Source organism: Strix uralensis, chromosome 8, assembly GCF_047716275.1.
Source record: "Strix uralensis isolate ZFMK-TIS-50842 chromosome 8, bStrUra1, whole genome shotgun sequence".
In the NCBI taxonomy this organism is placed as follows: domain Eukaryota; kingdom Metazoa; phylum Chordata; class Aves; order Strigiformes; family Strigidae; genus Strix; species Strix uralensis.
In genome coordinates this window covers 29,790,309-29,806,352 of record NC_133979.1, presented here as the reverse complement: position 1 = coordinate 29,806,352, position 16,044 = coordinate 29,790,309, and the positions used below count along the sequence as shown (strand labels likewise).

At 42.2% G+C, this 16,044-nt stretch overlaps 1 protein-coding gene across 1 annotated transcript; it reads left to right on the top strand.

Moving 5' to 3' along the window:
• The first annotated feature begins 595 nt into the window (after positions 1-595).
• NUF2 (NUF2 component of NDC80 kinetochore complex) lies at positions 596-15,514 on the top strand. The gene is made up of 13 exons (XM_074877258.1): positions 596-734; positions 1,834-1,908; positions 3,389-3,465; positions 4,128-4,189; positions 5,134-5,231; positions 5,827-5,900; positions 7,758-7,854; positions 8,802-8,864; positions 9,627-9,764; positions 10,660-10,800; positions 11,603-11,778; positions 13,595-13,730; positions 14,741-15,514. Exons 1-13 carry the CDS (start codon positions 612-614, stop codon positions 14,888-14,890), a joined length of 1,410 nt encoding a protein of 469 aa, XP_074733359.1. The 5' UTR covers positions 596-611; the 3' UTR covers positions 14,891-15,514.
• The last annotated feature ends 530 nt before the right edge of the window (positions 15,515-16,044 follow it).

The following is a 16,044-nucleotide window of genomic DNA, read 5'->3' as shown; positions in this document are numbered from 1 at the left end:
GCCCTGCGCGATGCTGGACAGGCTTTGTGTCCCTTCGGGAGGCAGGAGGAGGCAGCTACGGAGATTCTTCCAGGGGCGTTTTTACTGAGGACAAATCTTCCCAAGCCGCCTCAGCTCCCGCCGCTGGCTTGCCGCGGTGCTCCTCCGCCTGCCCGCCCCTCTGCCGCGGGCCCTGCCCTGCCGCTGACAGAGGGCCGCTGGCTGTGGGTGCCCGCGCAGCGCTCAGCAGGATCAGCCGGCCCCCCGCAGCCCCGGGAAGCCGCCCCACGCCCGGCCGGAGGCGGCCGGCAGCCCGGCGGCCGGCGCTGCGGGCAGCGAGGGGGGCAGAACGGCGCCGCGCGCCCCGGGCTGTACCAGCCGCCCCCTGCCCGCTCCTGCCGCCATTGCTCCCCACCGGCGCCTCAGGCGGCCCCACCCCTAACGGCCAACGGCCGGCGCGGGACGGAGCCTCACTCAGCCCCACCCCCCTCCCGCCAGCGCGGCCGCCGATAGGCCCTCGGCGGGCGCGCGCGTGACGCGGCGGGGCGGGGCACGCGCCCGCCAGATTCAAGCGGCGCGCGGCGCAGCACAGCGGGGGGCGGTTGGCGGCGCGGCTGGTGCCCGGTGCCGCGATGGAGCTGATGACCTTTCCCCGCTACAGCGCCGATGACATCATCAGTTACCTCCGCAGCCACGTCCTGACGGGCGCCGAGGCCCGCAACCTGGTGAAGGGCGACGTGTTCAACAGCCCCAAGGTGTGCGGGAGGGGGCGCGGGGCCGGCCGCGGCCTGCGCTGGCGGGGAGCGGCGCTCGGAGCCCCGTCACGCTCGGGCCGCTCCCTGCCCTCCGTGAGGGGAGGCCTCTGCGGGCCCTAACACCAGAGGGTTTCTTGGGTGATCGCTCCCGCGGCTTGCGTGGTCTTCGGCGTGCAGTAACGCCTTCCAAGTGAGGCGGTTAGCTTTTCCGGTGTGGCAGATTAGTCTCGTAGGAGTTACTGGGCTGAAACCTAGAGCTTCTCCTCCCTTCAGCTTGAGAGCCTCACCAGGGAGGGTTCATAAACGGACAAACGTGAAATTACATGGTTTGTTTTTCCCAGTTCTGTGGGGACTAGGATAAAACAGCCCCTGTATTTGGCACAGTGTCATAGTTTCAACAGCTTAGTTGATTAATTAGTGATTTTAAACCAATCTTGTAAAAAGCAACCCCTCCCTGTTCCCCCCCCCTTTTTCCTTCTATCCATCTGACCATTAATGTTGGTGCAGACTTACAGTGACCTCAACAAAAGACAAGTGGCTTTAAAGTGGAACTGATGCCTCAGTGTGGTTCCGTGTGCTGCTCTGTAAGTGCCTGTGCCTGCTGAAGGAGGAGGCTGCCCTGCTTGACTAGGGAATGACGGCATAGATGATTGCTCTTAAGAAGCAATATTGATTTGAACTGATCATGGATTAGTGCTGTAAATGAATAACTGTTTGGCTTGTAGGTGTTTCTTGCCCCTCTGTTTTAATAATGTGATGAAGGGCACTCTTTGCTATGGGATTATAGTTTCTGTGACCTTTTTTTAGATTTTGGTGTCACTTGGTTTGAAAACTGCTCAGTGAGCAGCAATGTAATAAAAAAAAATGCATAGCTGTGGTAGGTAGGACTGTAGTTGTCCGAGCTGATTGCTGTTTCTTATAATTGTATTATGAGATAGTAATGCTTGAACTGCAAACTCTTGGAAAGTAAAACGTTGTCTTGGTAGCTTAGTGAAATTAGTCTTCGTGTGTTAAAGGCAGAGCTACTTTTATGGCCTAGTCTGGGAACCCTAAATAACCAATCGTATGGAATACTGATTCATGTCCTCTCTTCTTGCAGCTTGAGGTTTTACACATGGTTTACATGAGACTCCTGCAGAAGGTATATGGAATCCGCCTGGAGCATTTCTACATGGTATGTCTGTGGTGGCAGGTGTAACTAAATGTGAAAGGAGAAAAATATTGCACTTAAATGTCAAAGTATCTCCCTCTTAGCTACTTGCCATTTGATAGTGAGAAGATTGCTGTTTTGTCTGTTTTAATTGCATAAATGGGAGCTTGGAAATTCTGCCTCTATTGCAGAAGACTTGTGTGTTAGATGCTGTATACCCATGGGTGTTTGTGTGTGTGTTCAGGGAGACAACCAGTGTGTTCTCTTAGCAGGAATGAGAGCGCAGTACTGCAGCGCAGCCATCAGCATGGGTTGTTTACCAGAGGTAAATGAACCTGCGAGCATCATCTGTGGGCTGTCGCTGAGGCCTTGCTGATTATGTCTGAGAAGTTTCTTTGATCATTGCTCCTGGTCTGGAAGTTGGCTTCAGCTCAAGATACTTGTAGGAATAGTGGTTCTGTGGGTGTGCTGTCTCTGTGTTTCCTTTTTTTTTTTTTTTTTTTAAATGGAGAGGAGACTTCCTTCTGCACTATAGGAACTAGCAGATGTGAAGAGGAGCTCACCACTGTAGGCTGTAAGACAAGCCTCTGTGGAGAGCCTTTCCTTCTGCAGTTGAGGTGTGAATTCTGTTCTTTGAGATGCTGGGGGTGATAGAAATGTCTGTAATGTCAAGTAGGGATCGGACCAGTATATGAAGGGACACCATCTCTGGCCTTAAAAAGATGTACTGTCGTCTTGGGCATCTGCCTTTGGCTGTAGCTGGAGGAGTGTCTCTGCTTAGATGTTAGACTGACCTGGAAGGAAAGTAAATGTTGCTTTTAATGGAGAAGTGGAGATGATCAAACATTAACTGAGAGGAAAGTAAGGAGAACTGCAGCGGAGGTTAACTGATACCTTGTTGATTAACACCTGATTTATCTTCTGTCTCTGTTGAACAAGAACTGATTCCTGAAAGTCAGAATAAATAGTATTGTCTTGTGCCATTTTTGGGTAAACTGAAAGGGAGGATCATATGTGCAGAAGATAACTCAGTTCTTCACAGGCAATGACATTATCTGGGATACTGTATTAAGAGGCTTAAAATATCAGAAAAAGGTGTCAGTGTACCACTACCTTCTTCTGACTTCTTCATAAACAGTTGAGTGTGTGAATTTCAGGGTGTTTAAAGAAAGAGCTTCTCATGTTAGGTGTGTAATGCAGAGATTGTCTTTCTGCACCAGTTAGAACAAATTAAAACAGAGGGTTTAGATTGAATTCTAGAATTTGTAATGTTGCTGCTTTAGTTATTGTTGTCTTTTTATATTTTGACCAGTCAAAATTGACACTTAAAATAGTCTGCTGATTAATCTGATGGTATTCTTTGACCTCTAATGTGTTTCCTGTGGATGGGGAGACCATCCTCAGTGTGTTTAACCTATTTGAATCGCCTTATGTTGTGGAAACAAACCTGTGTATTTTTGTTTAAGTATTCTCTACTTATGCATTGACTCTCTTTACTCTTTAGATGCCAGTCAACGTTGACATAATGTATCCACAGATATTTGAAGGCTTTCTACCTGTTTGTAACTTGTATATTCACATGTAAGTAGAAGATGCTGCATCTGTTCAGTTGCTATTCCTTGAAAAGGTCCAGTTTACTGGAAGTAGTGGGACTTTATGCCTTTTTGCTGATGGTGGTTTCACTGCCTGTTGGCTCCAAGCAAAGTGAAATTTGCAGATGAACAGGGGACAGCAATGTTTAATAGAGTAAAATTCTCAGCAGGGAGGTATCTTGTCAAAATGAATATGTTAACCAAATACTCCAGCCTTACCAAGATGGAGCACAAATCTATACTTTGAGTGGCTAGAGAGTCATCATTACACCTGGAAGAGGGATCTTAAGTACCCGTTGTGTAGATATCTTTGTTGGAATGAGGTGGGTGTTAGACTTTCAGCTTCATTTCAGTTGTAAGGGGAGAACTGACTAACAGTTAAGTCTAGGAGTTCCCTAATTAAGCTGAAAAGTTGTTCTACAGGCTGGAATTTTGTCTATAGAAGTCTTTGAGATGCTGTAAGAATACAAATTTTTAATTTGTAAAGTGTGTGGAGTCCTACTGTGTTATTCTCCTGAGACTTACTGTTTTGTACTTGCAGAACATCTGCTCTGGGATGAGAGGAGAAGATCCGTTTTGTAGTAAATGAATATAGCACAAGACCTGAGTAATGGTCACTGCAGATAAAGTTGTATTTTGTTTTCCTTGCAGGGAGCGCTTACTTCCAGTGTGCCGGATTACTGATTTTCAAATTGCTGATGTTTTAAACCCAAGTAAGCAAGTGCATTGTCATCCTTGTGTTTCCTGGGGTGGTGGGTGTCACTTGATATCCAGGTGTTTTTTCTCATTTGGCACAGGCAGATGGGCATCTAGTATGGAGAACTGTCCCTGGCTTCCAGCTACTCTTCTGACCCTTGCTGTGGCCCTTAGACAAGCTGGTTCTAATGAGCAGTTCTCCTCCTTATTCCTTAGGTAGGCTAATCCAGTTAAATAACTGAGGGGAGTTTTGAATGCTATGAGTCTGTTGAGCTGCTGGTCTGGAGAGCGGACTGTGACATACTTGAAATAGTGTAAGAACAGTGTAAGATGGTAATGAAAATTATCCTGGCAACTCTGGAATGCTATAGAATTTCTTATGCTGATGCCTGTGTAGGAAGAAATTGATTTTTTTTTTCTTCACCCTTTTCAATATGCAGCAGTGGTGGTTCTGGTACAACACAAACAACTTAGAAAAGGCTATTCTGAAGAACTCTTTCACTTCTGGCTCTGTCTTGTCTTGTCTAAGACATTCAAGGCCTCTGTAATCATCTTTAACAAAGATTGCTTGCAATAGAGCCGGAAGGTCCCTGCAGTTCCAACTGCTGTCTTCAGTTATTCTGATTGAAGACAGAATCTCACTGTAAGTGAGTTGTAGTCGAAGATTGCCACTCTTTCTCTCTGACTTCTGTTTTAATGGGAGGCTGTATGTTAGTAGTTTTTCTCCTAGGTGCCATTTTCATTTGTTAAATTGCATAGAATTGTTAAGACACTGTACATTCATAGCTTAGTGCTAGTTTTTGTGTAGTCTGTGAAATCAGGTGAGCGGGGGAAGAACTAGTGTGGATTCTGTTGTTTTGTAATTTCTGTCTCCCCTGAATTATGTTTTGCTCAACTTTTCCTAAGCAATTGCAATACACGTGGAAACCAGAATAGTGATGGCTTGCACTTTCTATTTCAGAAACAAAGAGGACAGCTCGCTTCTTGAGTGGCATTCTCAACTTTGTCAACTTCAGAGAATTCCGACGTGAGGTCTACTTGGAGTTACAACTGAACTATGTAAGATTGGGTGCTGTGTTACTCCAGATACCTACTTAAGTATATTAACCTCGAGCTGGGAGCCATGACAATTGTGGGTTTTTTTAACTGCGTGTTGAAATAACACATTGGAATCTTACATGTAGCCAAGTAATGCAGGAAGGTACCAGTTTAATATTATGTAAAACTTGTACGGCTATATTACATATTACAAGCATACACAGCTACTGCAAATGGTTTAAGAAAAACCTTTGCAAAGCCCTTAAGGAAACATGTCAGCTTAGAAGAGTGGATGAGCTTGTCAATATTGTAAAGGTTTCTGTACGACCGTGATAAAGTTATTTCTTAGGCTATTATCTGAAGTTTTTTTCCAGTAACTTATCTGATAATTTAACCTGGTAAGTGAAGGTTTGACACCTCATGTGGTTTTGAGAAAGGACAGATATAAGTCAGTGGGCTGAAGCTAGAATTGCAGGTGGCTTCTCTTCTGAATATCTCAGTAGTTCAGAGATGGTGCATTTCATGTGAAAAAATGATGAGCGGGGCTCTAATAGAAGCCCAGAGAGAAACGACATTCCTCTAAAATAAAAAATTTCTCTGAATATTTAATTTGCAGAAATCGGCTATGGAGAAACACCAACAACTGGAGGCTGCCAATCGGGAGGCAGCAGTGAAGCTGGAGAAACTGAAGTGAGTATGAGGAGTAAGCCCCGAGATGCACTACTTGACTTGGCTGACTTTCCTGTTCAGCGCCCATGATCTGGACAGGCTGGAGGCCAGTTGTAGGAGGTTTAACAAGGCTCAGTGCAGAGTCCTGCATGTGGGTCACAACAACTCCACGCAACGCTACAGGCTTGGGGAAGGGTGGCTGGACAGCTGCCCAGCAGAAAATGACCTGGAGGTGTTGGTTGGCAGCCAGCTGAATGCTGGCAGTGTGCCCAGGTGGTCGAAAAGGCCAACAGCATCCTGGCTTGTATCGGAACTAAAGTGGCCAGCAGGACTAGGAAAGTGATCGTCCCCCTGTATGCAGCTCAGCACTGGTGAAGCTGCATCTTGAATACTGGGTTCAGCTTTGGGCCCCTCACTACAAGAAAGACATTGAGGGACTGGAGTGTGTCTGAAGGGCAACAAAGCTGGTGAAGGGTCTAGAGCACAAGTGTGATGAGGAGTGGCTGAGGGAACTGGCTTTTTTTTTAGCCTGGAGAAAAGGAGGCTGAGGGGAGACCTCTCTACAACTACCTGAGAGAAGGTTGCAGAGAGGTGCGTGTCAGTCTCTTTTCCCAAGTAACAAACAAGCAATAGGACGAGAGGAAGTGGCCTCATGTCGCACCAGGGCAGGTTTAGATTGGATATTAGGAAAAAATTTCTTCATCAAAAGGGTTGTCAAGCATTGGAACAGGCTGCCCAAGCAAGTGGTTGAGTCACCATCCCTGGAGGTATTTAAAAGCTGTGTAGATGTGGTGGTCAGGGATGTGGTTTAGTAGTGGACTTGGCAGTGTTAGGTTAATGGTTGGACTCTATCTTAAGGGTCTTTTCCAGCCTAAATGATTCCATGATTCTATATGGCGTGCTTAAACAGGAACTGAGTAGTTGAGCTGTATGACTTGACAAAGTTGTTTGATAACTACTGTAGGAACTTTTAATTTGAGCTGACTTGACTTCTCCTTTGGCCCTTGTCTGACTTGGCTGGCTAGCCTCCCTGGGAAATAAGCCATTAAATGTAGTGATGTTGCTGTTGGGCTGTGTTCAGAGTTACGGAAGTAGCTCTATTGGCAATAGGCTAGAAGAGTTGCTGGCAGAAAATAAAAATGTGAATTCAGGAGTGTATGGCTGCTTTGAGAGGATACTGTATTTTGTATGCTGGGGACTACGGTGAAACTTTTTGCTGTTATAGTTTGTTTTTAGTGATAGGTCTTTATCTCTTCAATAGCTGTAGGAAGCCCATCTTTAACTTAATAGGTGGATAAAATTGTCTTCCTTAGCTATTTGACATGTTTGCCCCATTCTCTGTTTCAGGCCGTTTAGTCCTACTGCCTGTGTCTTTGCACCATTAAGTTTCGCTTTTGCTTGTGGATAATAGGATGAAGAGATGACTAGTTTCCAAGATAGCTTTCACGGCAAAGAGTTTTTTTTCCTCTGATAGCTGCTCTTGGTACGTGCTGGACAGGAGGCGCTCTAGCTAGCTATAGGTGTACACTAATACAAACTGTTTCTATGGCAGGTAATAGTATGCAAATTTCATAAATGAAAATCACCACAAAAACTGGTAGAAGTGTTGTTCTTTTGTGCTTTGCTTAACATCATCTTTAAACTTAGTTCTCTGTTATGCTTGTACCACTTCTTGCCAAAATAGCTCTGTAGATGATGCTTCAACTACAAAAACCTTAAATCAAAGGAAAATATGATGTATTGATTTGAGACTGTCTTGCTCTGATTACTAAAGTTACTGATTGTAAACTCTTTGGAGAGAGTGACTGTTTTATCTACTGTACTCCAACCTGACTATAATGATGCTGAAACTGTCCAATATCTTTATTTTTTGCTTAGCACTGTTCCAGCTGAACATCAAGCAGAGGTCAAGCAACTGACAGATAACATTCGAGAACTGGAGCAACTACTAAGGCAAGAGTATCGTCGGAAACAAGTATGATCTTGTTATATATTTCTCTGAAATGCTGCTATGGCTTCTGATCATGGGTGTTTCTTTCTTATGTTGATTTTGTTCCCCTCTCCCTACATCTGCAAAGGATAAAGGGGACTCTTCTGATTTTAAAACAAAGGTCATTGCAACACAGTGTCTTGTCTGACCCCTAGCACCAGCTCTTCATTTCCTGTAAGGAATGTGAAACATACTTGAAATCAGACTTAGGGAATACAAAAGTGTATTCAGCTCTTTCTTTTTGAAATGCATTCCTGCAGTGACTTGGGAGATACCTGTGTTATTGTTCAGAAGTGTGAGGTGTATGTTTCCCTTTGTTTTGCACCTGAATTCGAAGAATTGGAACTGGAGATGAGCCATGGCAGGAAATGGGGCCTGAGAAGGGTCAGCCAAGGGAGTGCCTGGCAGAAAGAGTAGGACTGATTGCAGGGGTAACTTTCCAGCAATGGCAACTTGCCTCTAAGATCTAAGGCAACCTTTTCAGCTACTTTGGGGAAAAAAAAATTATCTGTAGTTAGGACTTTTTTGTTACATTGTCATGTCTCTATTAATATTATTAACTACGTGTGTGCTTGGCGTCTATATTATTGAGGACCTTGTATTAACGTAGTTTTTTCTCAAGAACAGTGCCTCTGGTGAAGAAAGTGTGTGTGTATAATGCTGCCAGGGTCAGTAAGGATAGAGGTAGTCTGTCTCTTATCCCTGTTCCTAGTTACCTACTGCTGGCTGCATCCCTAGTGCTCCCAGTGGCTTTTGTGACTATGTTCTCCTTCCCTGTCTTTTAAATCTTATAGACTGCAATTTTGTCTGCTAGTTATGGCAGTCCAAATAAACCATAAATGGGATTTCTCTTGTAGACAGATCTATGATAGAAAGGTAAAGGTGGTAGTAGTTGTAGAGATGCTGATTTAAAGTTTGTTGCCTTTTTTAAGACAGCTTTGCAAGAAGTGATTTCACAAAAGAAGTCAGATATTGCAGAGAATACCCGAAAACTGGTAAGTAAACCTCTGTGTAGGTGTAGGCTGTAGCTTGCATCTCGGATCAACTAATACATCATCTGTTTTTATAAAAGCAAATTATTCTCAGAGCTAGGTAACATTCAGGTGGTGATTATTAGTTTTTTAAAAACTGTTTTGGCTTAATTTTTTTCCCCCATGGAAGCTTTACTGGAGTAGCTTGTTTTGTGAACTTGAAATACACGTCTGCAATGTAAAGCTCTGTCCGTGTTCAGGAAGCTGATCTGTTACAGGGCAAGAAATTGGGACTTCTCAGACACTATGGGCTTACCTTAAGTGTGTAAAATGGCTAATGAGGCAGCCACTGAACCTGGTGGGGAGGTTTTTGAGACGTTGCACAGGAAGCTTGTTGCTCTTCTACCAGGTTAATAGAACTGGATCTGAAACCCTGCAGTGGCTGCCTGGGTTGCCCTAGGTGAGGGGTTCTGAAGGAGAAAGCTGATATTAATATATATTATTTGGCAGGCTTTTTGTGGAGTACTAGCTAAATGCTGTTCTTGTGACTTAGTATTGCACCCCTGTAAGCATGTTCAGGGAGCAAAATGGAATGTTAACTGCTTTGATTGGGAATGTTAATGCTGTTTAGAGGAATTTATTTTTTAAACAAACTTCCTAGTGAAGAATGACTTACAACAGAGAAAAGAACCTATCTAGTCATAAGATCCTGGAAAACCATGCTTCACAGTTTCTCTTTGTTCACCTGATTACTAATATTGAAAGTGCGTTTGTCTTGTTAACTAGAATGAGCTTAAAGTGACAATGGCTACTTTGAAAGAAGAACAAGAGCAGTTGAAATCAAAAATTGTGGAGAGTCCAGAGGAACTGAAAAATTACAAAGAACTGATGAAAGAGACTGTTAAGAAACTCAAGAAATCCAAGGTGAGGTTTTTCTTCAACAAAACACATTTTACTGAACTGTCATCATCTAGAATGGCTTCTTGAACGACTTCTAGTCAAAAATCAACAGAACAGTGGTTATTCTGGAATGAAATCACAACTTCAGAGAAAACTGAAAGTTGGTTGTGTGGCCTTTTTTTTTGTTTTTTTTTTTGTGTTGGTGTCTTTTTTGAAAAACAGTATTACAATCACTGTTGCTTTGTCCTCGATGAGTAACTGTTTATTTGTGAAACTAAGTGCGCAACTCCTGAATCTATACTGTCTGGCTGTTTGCTCTCAAGAGATGACAGTATTTTGGCAGCTTGGAAATGTCCTTGGATTTAGAACATGTGCTTCATAGTGTCTCTGTTACCGTTCACTGTTTCTGGAATTGATGGCTGTCTCCACTATTATGCTGAACACTGAATTCCCTTCCTAGTTTTTTGTCGGGTTTTTGTGATGCCCAGTTTTTAAAGGTTTGTAGTTCATGTTTGTGCATACATCAATGCAGCTTGCATAACTTTTTCTCCCTAGATATTTTTGTTCCAAAGGTGTAAACTTGATTGCTGTAATTCCAGACATTCGTTTTTATGATGCTTTATGTAACTCTTGTTTTAACAGTATAGAATTTCTTCACTGTACAGCTTTTTTTCTGTCCTGAAAGCTCTTGTAACAAGCTAGTTAGTTCACTGTAAAACACTTGCATGTCATTTTTCCTGTGGTTTCCGAACAAATGCTGTTTTTACAAACTGAAGATCTCATTTCAGTAACTACTAAATATTAATTCTAGTGTATGTTAAACAATGAGGGAATGGGTACAAAAGTCTATTGCATTAATATGACACAAAATAACTGCTGAACTCCAAAGCTGTTTTATTAATGTCTTTTCTCTTTAAAGCAAGAAGTTATTGAGAAATATGAAGGTTATAGAGACCTAGTTGAGGTTCTGCCATCATGCCAACTGGAGGTGCAGTTATATCAAAAGAAGATGGAAAGACAGGGAGCAAATGTGGAGACACTGGCCAGTGTATTATCAGAGGTTTGTATTATCCACATTGTATCTGGTTAGGGAGAATTTAATGTCTAAGCAAGATAGGTGATCATCAGTAAATCTATTTTGAAAGTTCCCATCTCTCCTCTTCCCCAAAAAGAAAGAAATTGGGTAACTTCAAAATCTCATTCTTAAAAACATCAGTAAAACATAGCTGCTGCTTTGCTGCATGCCCCTAGCTAATGTACTATTGACCACTTTTAATAGTCAAAGCCTTTGTTACCATAGAAACCTGACTTAAAATAGTTTGAACTGTCTTGGGGTTGTTGGTAAGAAATGATGGAAGAAGAAAAGCGAGATCCATTTTTTTTCTGCCTAGAGAGCAGAGACTAAGAGCAAAAAATTACAACTTCAGGGAGAATCATGTTTTGAGTGCCTTTTAACTTTATTAATATAACTAAGCCAGCCTTTCCCTGATGAAATATTTGCCACAATGCAGTACCTTGCTATTTGCTACTCTGTTTTGGGAGAATGCAGTAGTTAGGAGCATTTGAAAAATGGTATGCAGTCTTTTGGGGTATTTGTATAGGATATTTTCAAATTGCCCTTGGCTAAGCAGAACTCATAGTAACTTCTGAAAATCATTCTAAGTGGTGGAATCTTGTCCATTTGGATGTATTTAAAATCAGATAAGGACTAGGGAACTGCGATTTAACTGGGAGAAATAGTGAGCAATCAGATCTTCAGAAAGCAAGAAGCTAGTTTTGATCTTAGTTTACTAACAGGGTATGCTCTTTTGGTTATTTTTTTCCCCCATTTAATTTATTTTAATACTACTTATATACTCTAGGTCAGAAATCTGGAGGACCAGCTTGAGAGTGCTCAGATAGAGCTGAAAAAGGGGAAGACAGATGAAATGTCCTTAAAGAGACTGGTCACTGCAAAACATGAGAAGCTGTCTACAGCTGAAATAAGGATAAAAAAGAAGCGTGAAGACGTTGAGCAATATAAGCACACTGTGTTTGAGTATGGATGAGTTGACATTTCTGCCTGATGCTACTTTATGTCTTTGTTATGTGCTACCAAAGTTCGCGTCTGGTACAAACACGTAGCTTAGCAGTAAGAAGAAAATGAGCGATGTGGGATAGCTTTGTATGAAGACCAGTAATGCTGCAGGCAGGGACTTGGGGTCTCAAATCAATAATTGCAATGTGACTTGACAGCAATTCTTTTATTGGAGCGCTAATTTAATTTATAATGCTTATTCTTGATTCTTTTATCTTCTTAAAGAGAATGTCACATTGGGATAATTTTCCAACTTATCAGACTTCAACAAAGCCCCATTTGCCTTTCATGAATTTTTCATAATTTCCCTTGCCACTTTTGCTCATTATCAAAGATGTTCAAGACCCATGGGGAAATGGGGCTCGTATCTCAGAGGAGTATTATCCTGACATAATGCTTCTAAAACAAAAGGAAAAGTGTCATTTGATCAAAGCCTCTTAGCCCATCTTCTTTCCTACCATATGCTAAAGGCAAGTTGCAAGGCAGTGTTTACAGCACAGCAGTCACTTCTGCAGCAGCCAACCGCAGTGTTGTAAGGTTGTGGCTTCACTGTGAGATTAGAAGTGCTGAACCATTATAGAGAAAGCTTATCATATAACTTTTTTTTTTGCACATGGATAGGAAAGGGAATATGGAAAATTATTGGCTGGGTAGATTAACTATCATGGAAGAGAGCTGCTTCTGCATAGCTGAGAGAGTCAACTAATATTTAGTCATGCTGATAAGGTTGTGTGGAATGAGGAGCAAAGGAAGCCTGGGAATCTTGCTGCCATTTAGTGTATTGTACTAGCTAAAGGAGACTAATTAAAAGCTACTTTTCCTTCCAAATAAAGAATTAAGATAATATAATCTAATGCTCCTTTATGTTAGATGTTGATGCCAATTTATTTGGTTTTAATGTGTTAGGTATTTCTTGAGTGATAAAATTAGATGTTTTGATAAGTAAGAGGGGAAGGGAGGTAACCTTGGTTTGAAAATGAGTTTTTGCTGGTGAATGCTGGTCCTGCTGATCCCTTGAGGTAGGAAGTGTAAGCAGACTCTTGCTATGTATGAGTGATTTCAGCCACTCTTTAGAAAAAGCAGTTGCTACAGTTACAAATAATTATTGTACAAATGTTTAGTATAAACTGGCAGGTGTTTTTTGCACTTGAAGTCAGAGTAGATCTCCTGTTCCTATGCTAGCCCTTTGCTGATTACATGGCAGCTCACGGCTGGAGCTATCTGAATTTACCTGCAAGCTGGGGAAATATTTGGTCTTTGTTTGGGATGCAGTGAAATGATGGACTGGAAGTTGCAGATAACATACGTAGATGTATGGGATTAGAGCTCTAACTTGGTGGGAGGGGATCTAGGGCTAAGGAAAATGTGTGACTTTCAATTATGCTGAAACATCAAGTGCAGCTATATTGCTTTTAACCTGGCCCAGTGGATGGCCTTTAGGCAGGACTCCCCTGACTCCTGTACTGCATTACTCAAAGGCAGGAAGATGCAGTGTCCAGCTGTCTGTTGGGTTGGTTCTGCTGGAGTCCCTTGAGTTGCCTTGACTGACAGCAACTGAGGATTTTCAACATGCTCCTCTAACTCCACTCTGAATTTCACTTCTTGTACTTAAGTTGTTCTAGTTTAAGAATTGGACAGATTTCCAAGCAAGTAATAAAGCATTGCTTCTCGAAGGTGTTAGTTTCGTGCTCATAAAATGTAAGCTTTGTTTGTGGTGTGGTTAAATTTTAATCTGGAATTAGTTGACTCAGTGCTAATTTTTTTCTTCCACCTTTAGATATTGTAACAGAGTTCAGGAGAAGAGGGGTGCTGTATATGATAAAGTGACAGCAATTCACAAGGAAATCCAACAGACAAGGTTCAAAATTCATCAGCTGAAGGAGAATGCTGAAAAAGAAGAAATGAAAGCCAAGGTGAGGTTTTTTTCCTAAGGGAATCCTGTTTGGTATTCTCAAAACTGATTTTTAACTTGCGCTGTGTAGCTAAAGGAACTCTTATTGCCCTAAAAATGAGTAGTGCAGGTGGTGGTTTGGGTGGATAGTGAAAGGGAGAGCACTTCTTGTGGTTCCAGTGGGTTGCTAGGGCTCGTTCTTGTCTCTGCAGGCGGTATGAATGGCCCACAGGAGAACTGGGCTTTGCTGACCCGAGAGAAAAGACTGGAATGGTGTGATTGCCCAGTATTTTAGGAGGTGAAATGAAACTTGTCTTCCCACCTGTGTCTGTAGCAGATACTATGCTAGTTCCATGATGTCTGGTTTTGTATCATGGTAGTTCCAGCTCTATGCAGTTGGATTTTTTCTCTTTTTTTTGTTTGGCCCCAGGGACCTAGCCTCTGAGGCTTTATGTTTGTGTTGTAGTGATGGGCAGTATTGTAATCCTCTCAACAGTCTCCCTCAAATACAGGATCACTTGCCATGTCACAAACACTTTCTTCTTAGGGTTTCAGGAAGATAACTGTCCAGCTCAGCTTTGGAAAGAGGCGGAAATCATGATGGGTTGGGAGTAGGGGGTCACAGTCTGCCTGTACCATCTCATCCTATCTGTTCATTACTAAAGTACTGTCCATGCTGGGAGGACAATGGCAGCAGTCACAGTAGCAGAGACCTTGGTGACACAGGTTAACACGGAATGGGGCAGTAGTAGTGTGAATACTGGGCTGGTTGTTTGACCATCTTAGTATTGTGATCACCTGAGTTACTCGGAGTCATAATACTGGGATTTTGCTTATGTCTGCTCTTGCTTTTCTGATGTTTTGTAACTTCCTTGTGTTCTGTGAATGCTGCTTCTTAAGCCAGGGATGAGGTACCTTTGAAATCACTTGAGACCACCAGATGATTCACTTAAATTGTTATAAATCATATGTTGACTTTGCTGATGGATTTTTTTCCTCCCCCCCCCCCCCCACTTTATCTCCTCTTTCTAGGAAATATACCTAAATCTGAAGGCTGGGTTGGAGAAGCATCATGACTCTCTAATTAAGACAGCAAAGAGTTACGCAGCTGCAAGAGAAGATAAAATTGCTGAACTGAAGAAGGGACTTCTTAGAGTTCAGACTCCTGAAAGTAGTTCTTAAACCTGTCTTCACTTGTATTGCCTTTCCATTATGTTTATCCTTATATCTGAACTCAAGAGCTTGTGCTTTGCATGGGATGGGTAACTACTCCAGCTTTCTCAAAAACCATGTCAGAACACATTTAGCTTTCTAAACAGATTCCGATGTTGTGAGCTTGCTGATGTGGATAAGAAAACATTTGTTTTAGCCTCTTTGCATTGTTTTGAGTCAGTATCTGATTTTAGTGGTAATAATTCAAGTCTTGCTAACACCGAATTGCTTGATATTTAGACAGAATCCTGCTTTTTGTAGAAGCTGTTCTGCAAACTTTGATCTGGGAAGATCTGGCACTTTGGTCTGGTCTGAATTGACACACTGTTCAAGATAAGTCATTAATAGGTGATATTCCACTGCCATTATTCAATTAAGCTTAAATCCTGATGGAGCAGTAGCATCCAGGTGAATGCCAACTTAGTCTCATCACGAATATTAGTGACTGTAAACACTCAAGAGTATCATTTTAGTTAATAATACCTCTAGATGCTTGAACTCACTGTTTCTGCTCTGTGGGGTATTGAACCCTCATCTATGTTTATTAGAAAGTCTGTGTTTGGGTGCTTAGTCCTATTAAAAATTACATAGATGACTATTTTGTACCTTAATTTGTGATGGCACTCAGTTTGCCACAGTGTTTTTAACTATCTCCTCCCAAAAAATTAATTTTAAAAATAGCTGATATAAGGATATTTAACCCTATTTCTGTTATGTCTTTTCCCTCACCACTCTCCCAATTTAAAAATTTTTACTTGTACATTTGTAGGAATGTGTACTACTAGAGGTTTTTTATAATGAAGGGAGGAAGATTCAAGCCTGTATGGATAATATCTTTCTGGTTTTGTTTAATTCTTCAACTTATTAGCTAGAGGTGCTAGCAAGTCAGGAACAGCAGGTGATCATTGCTTCTAAAGTTCTTACTGAGGCATCAGACCCTTCTGATGTTTTGCTTTGAGGTTTTTTCTTACACTGTAGCATGTGAGACATCTCTTAAGATGAGAAATCTTAACCTAGTACAAAGCTTCTCATAGTTTTCCCATTTCCACCAAATAGAGCCTGTGTGATAGGTGTGTGTGACAAGAGTCCTGCAATGCTGTGCAGCAGCATCTGGTGTAGAGACT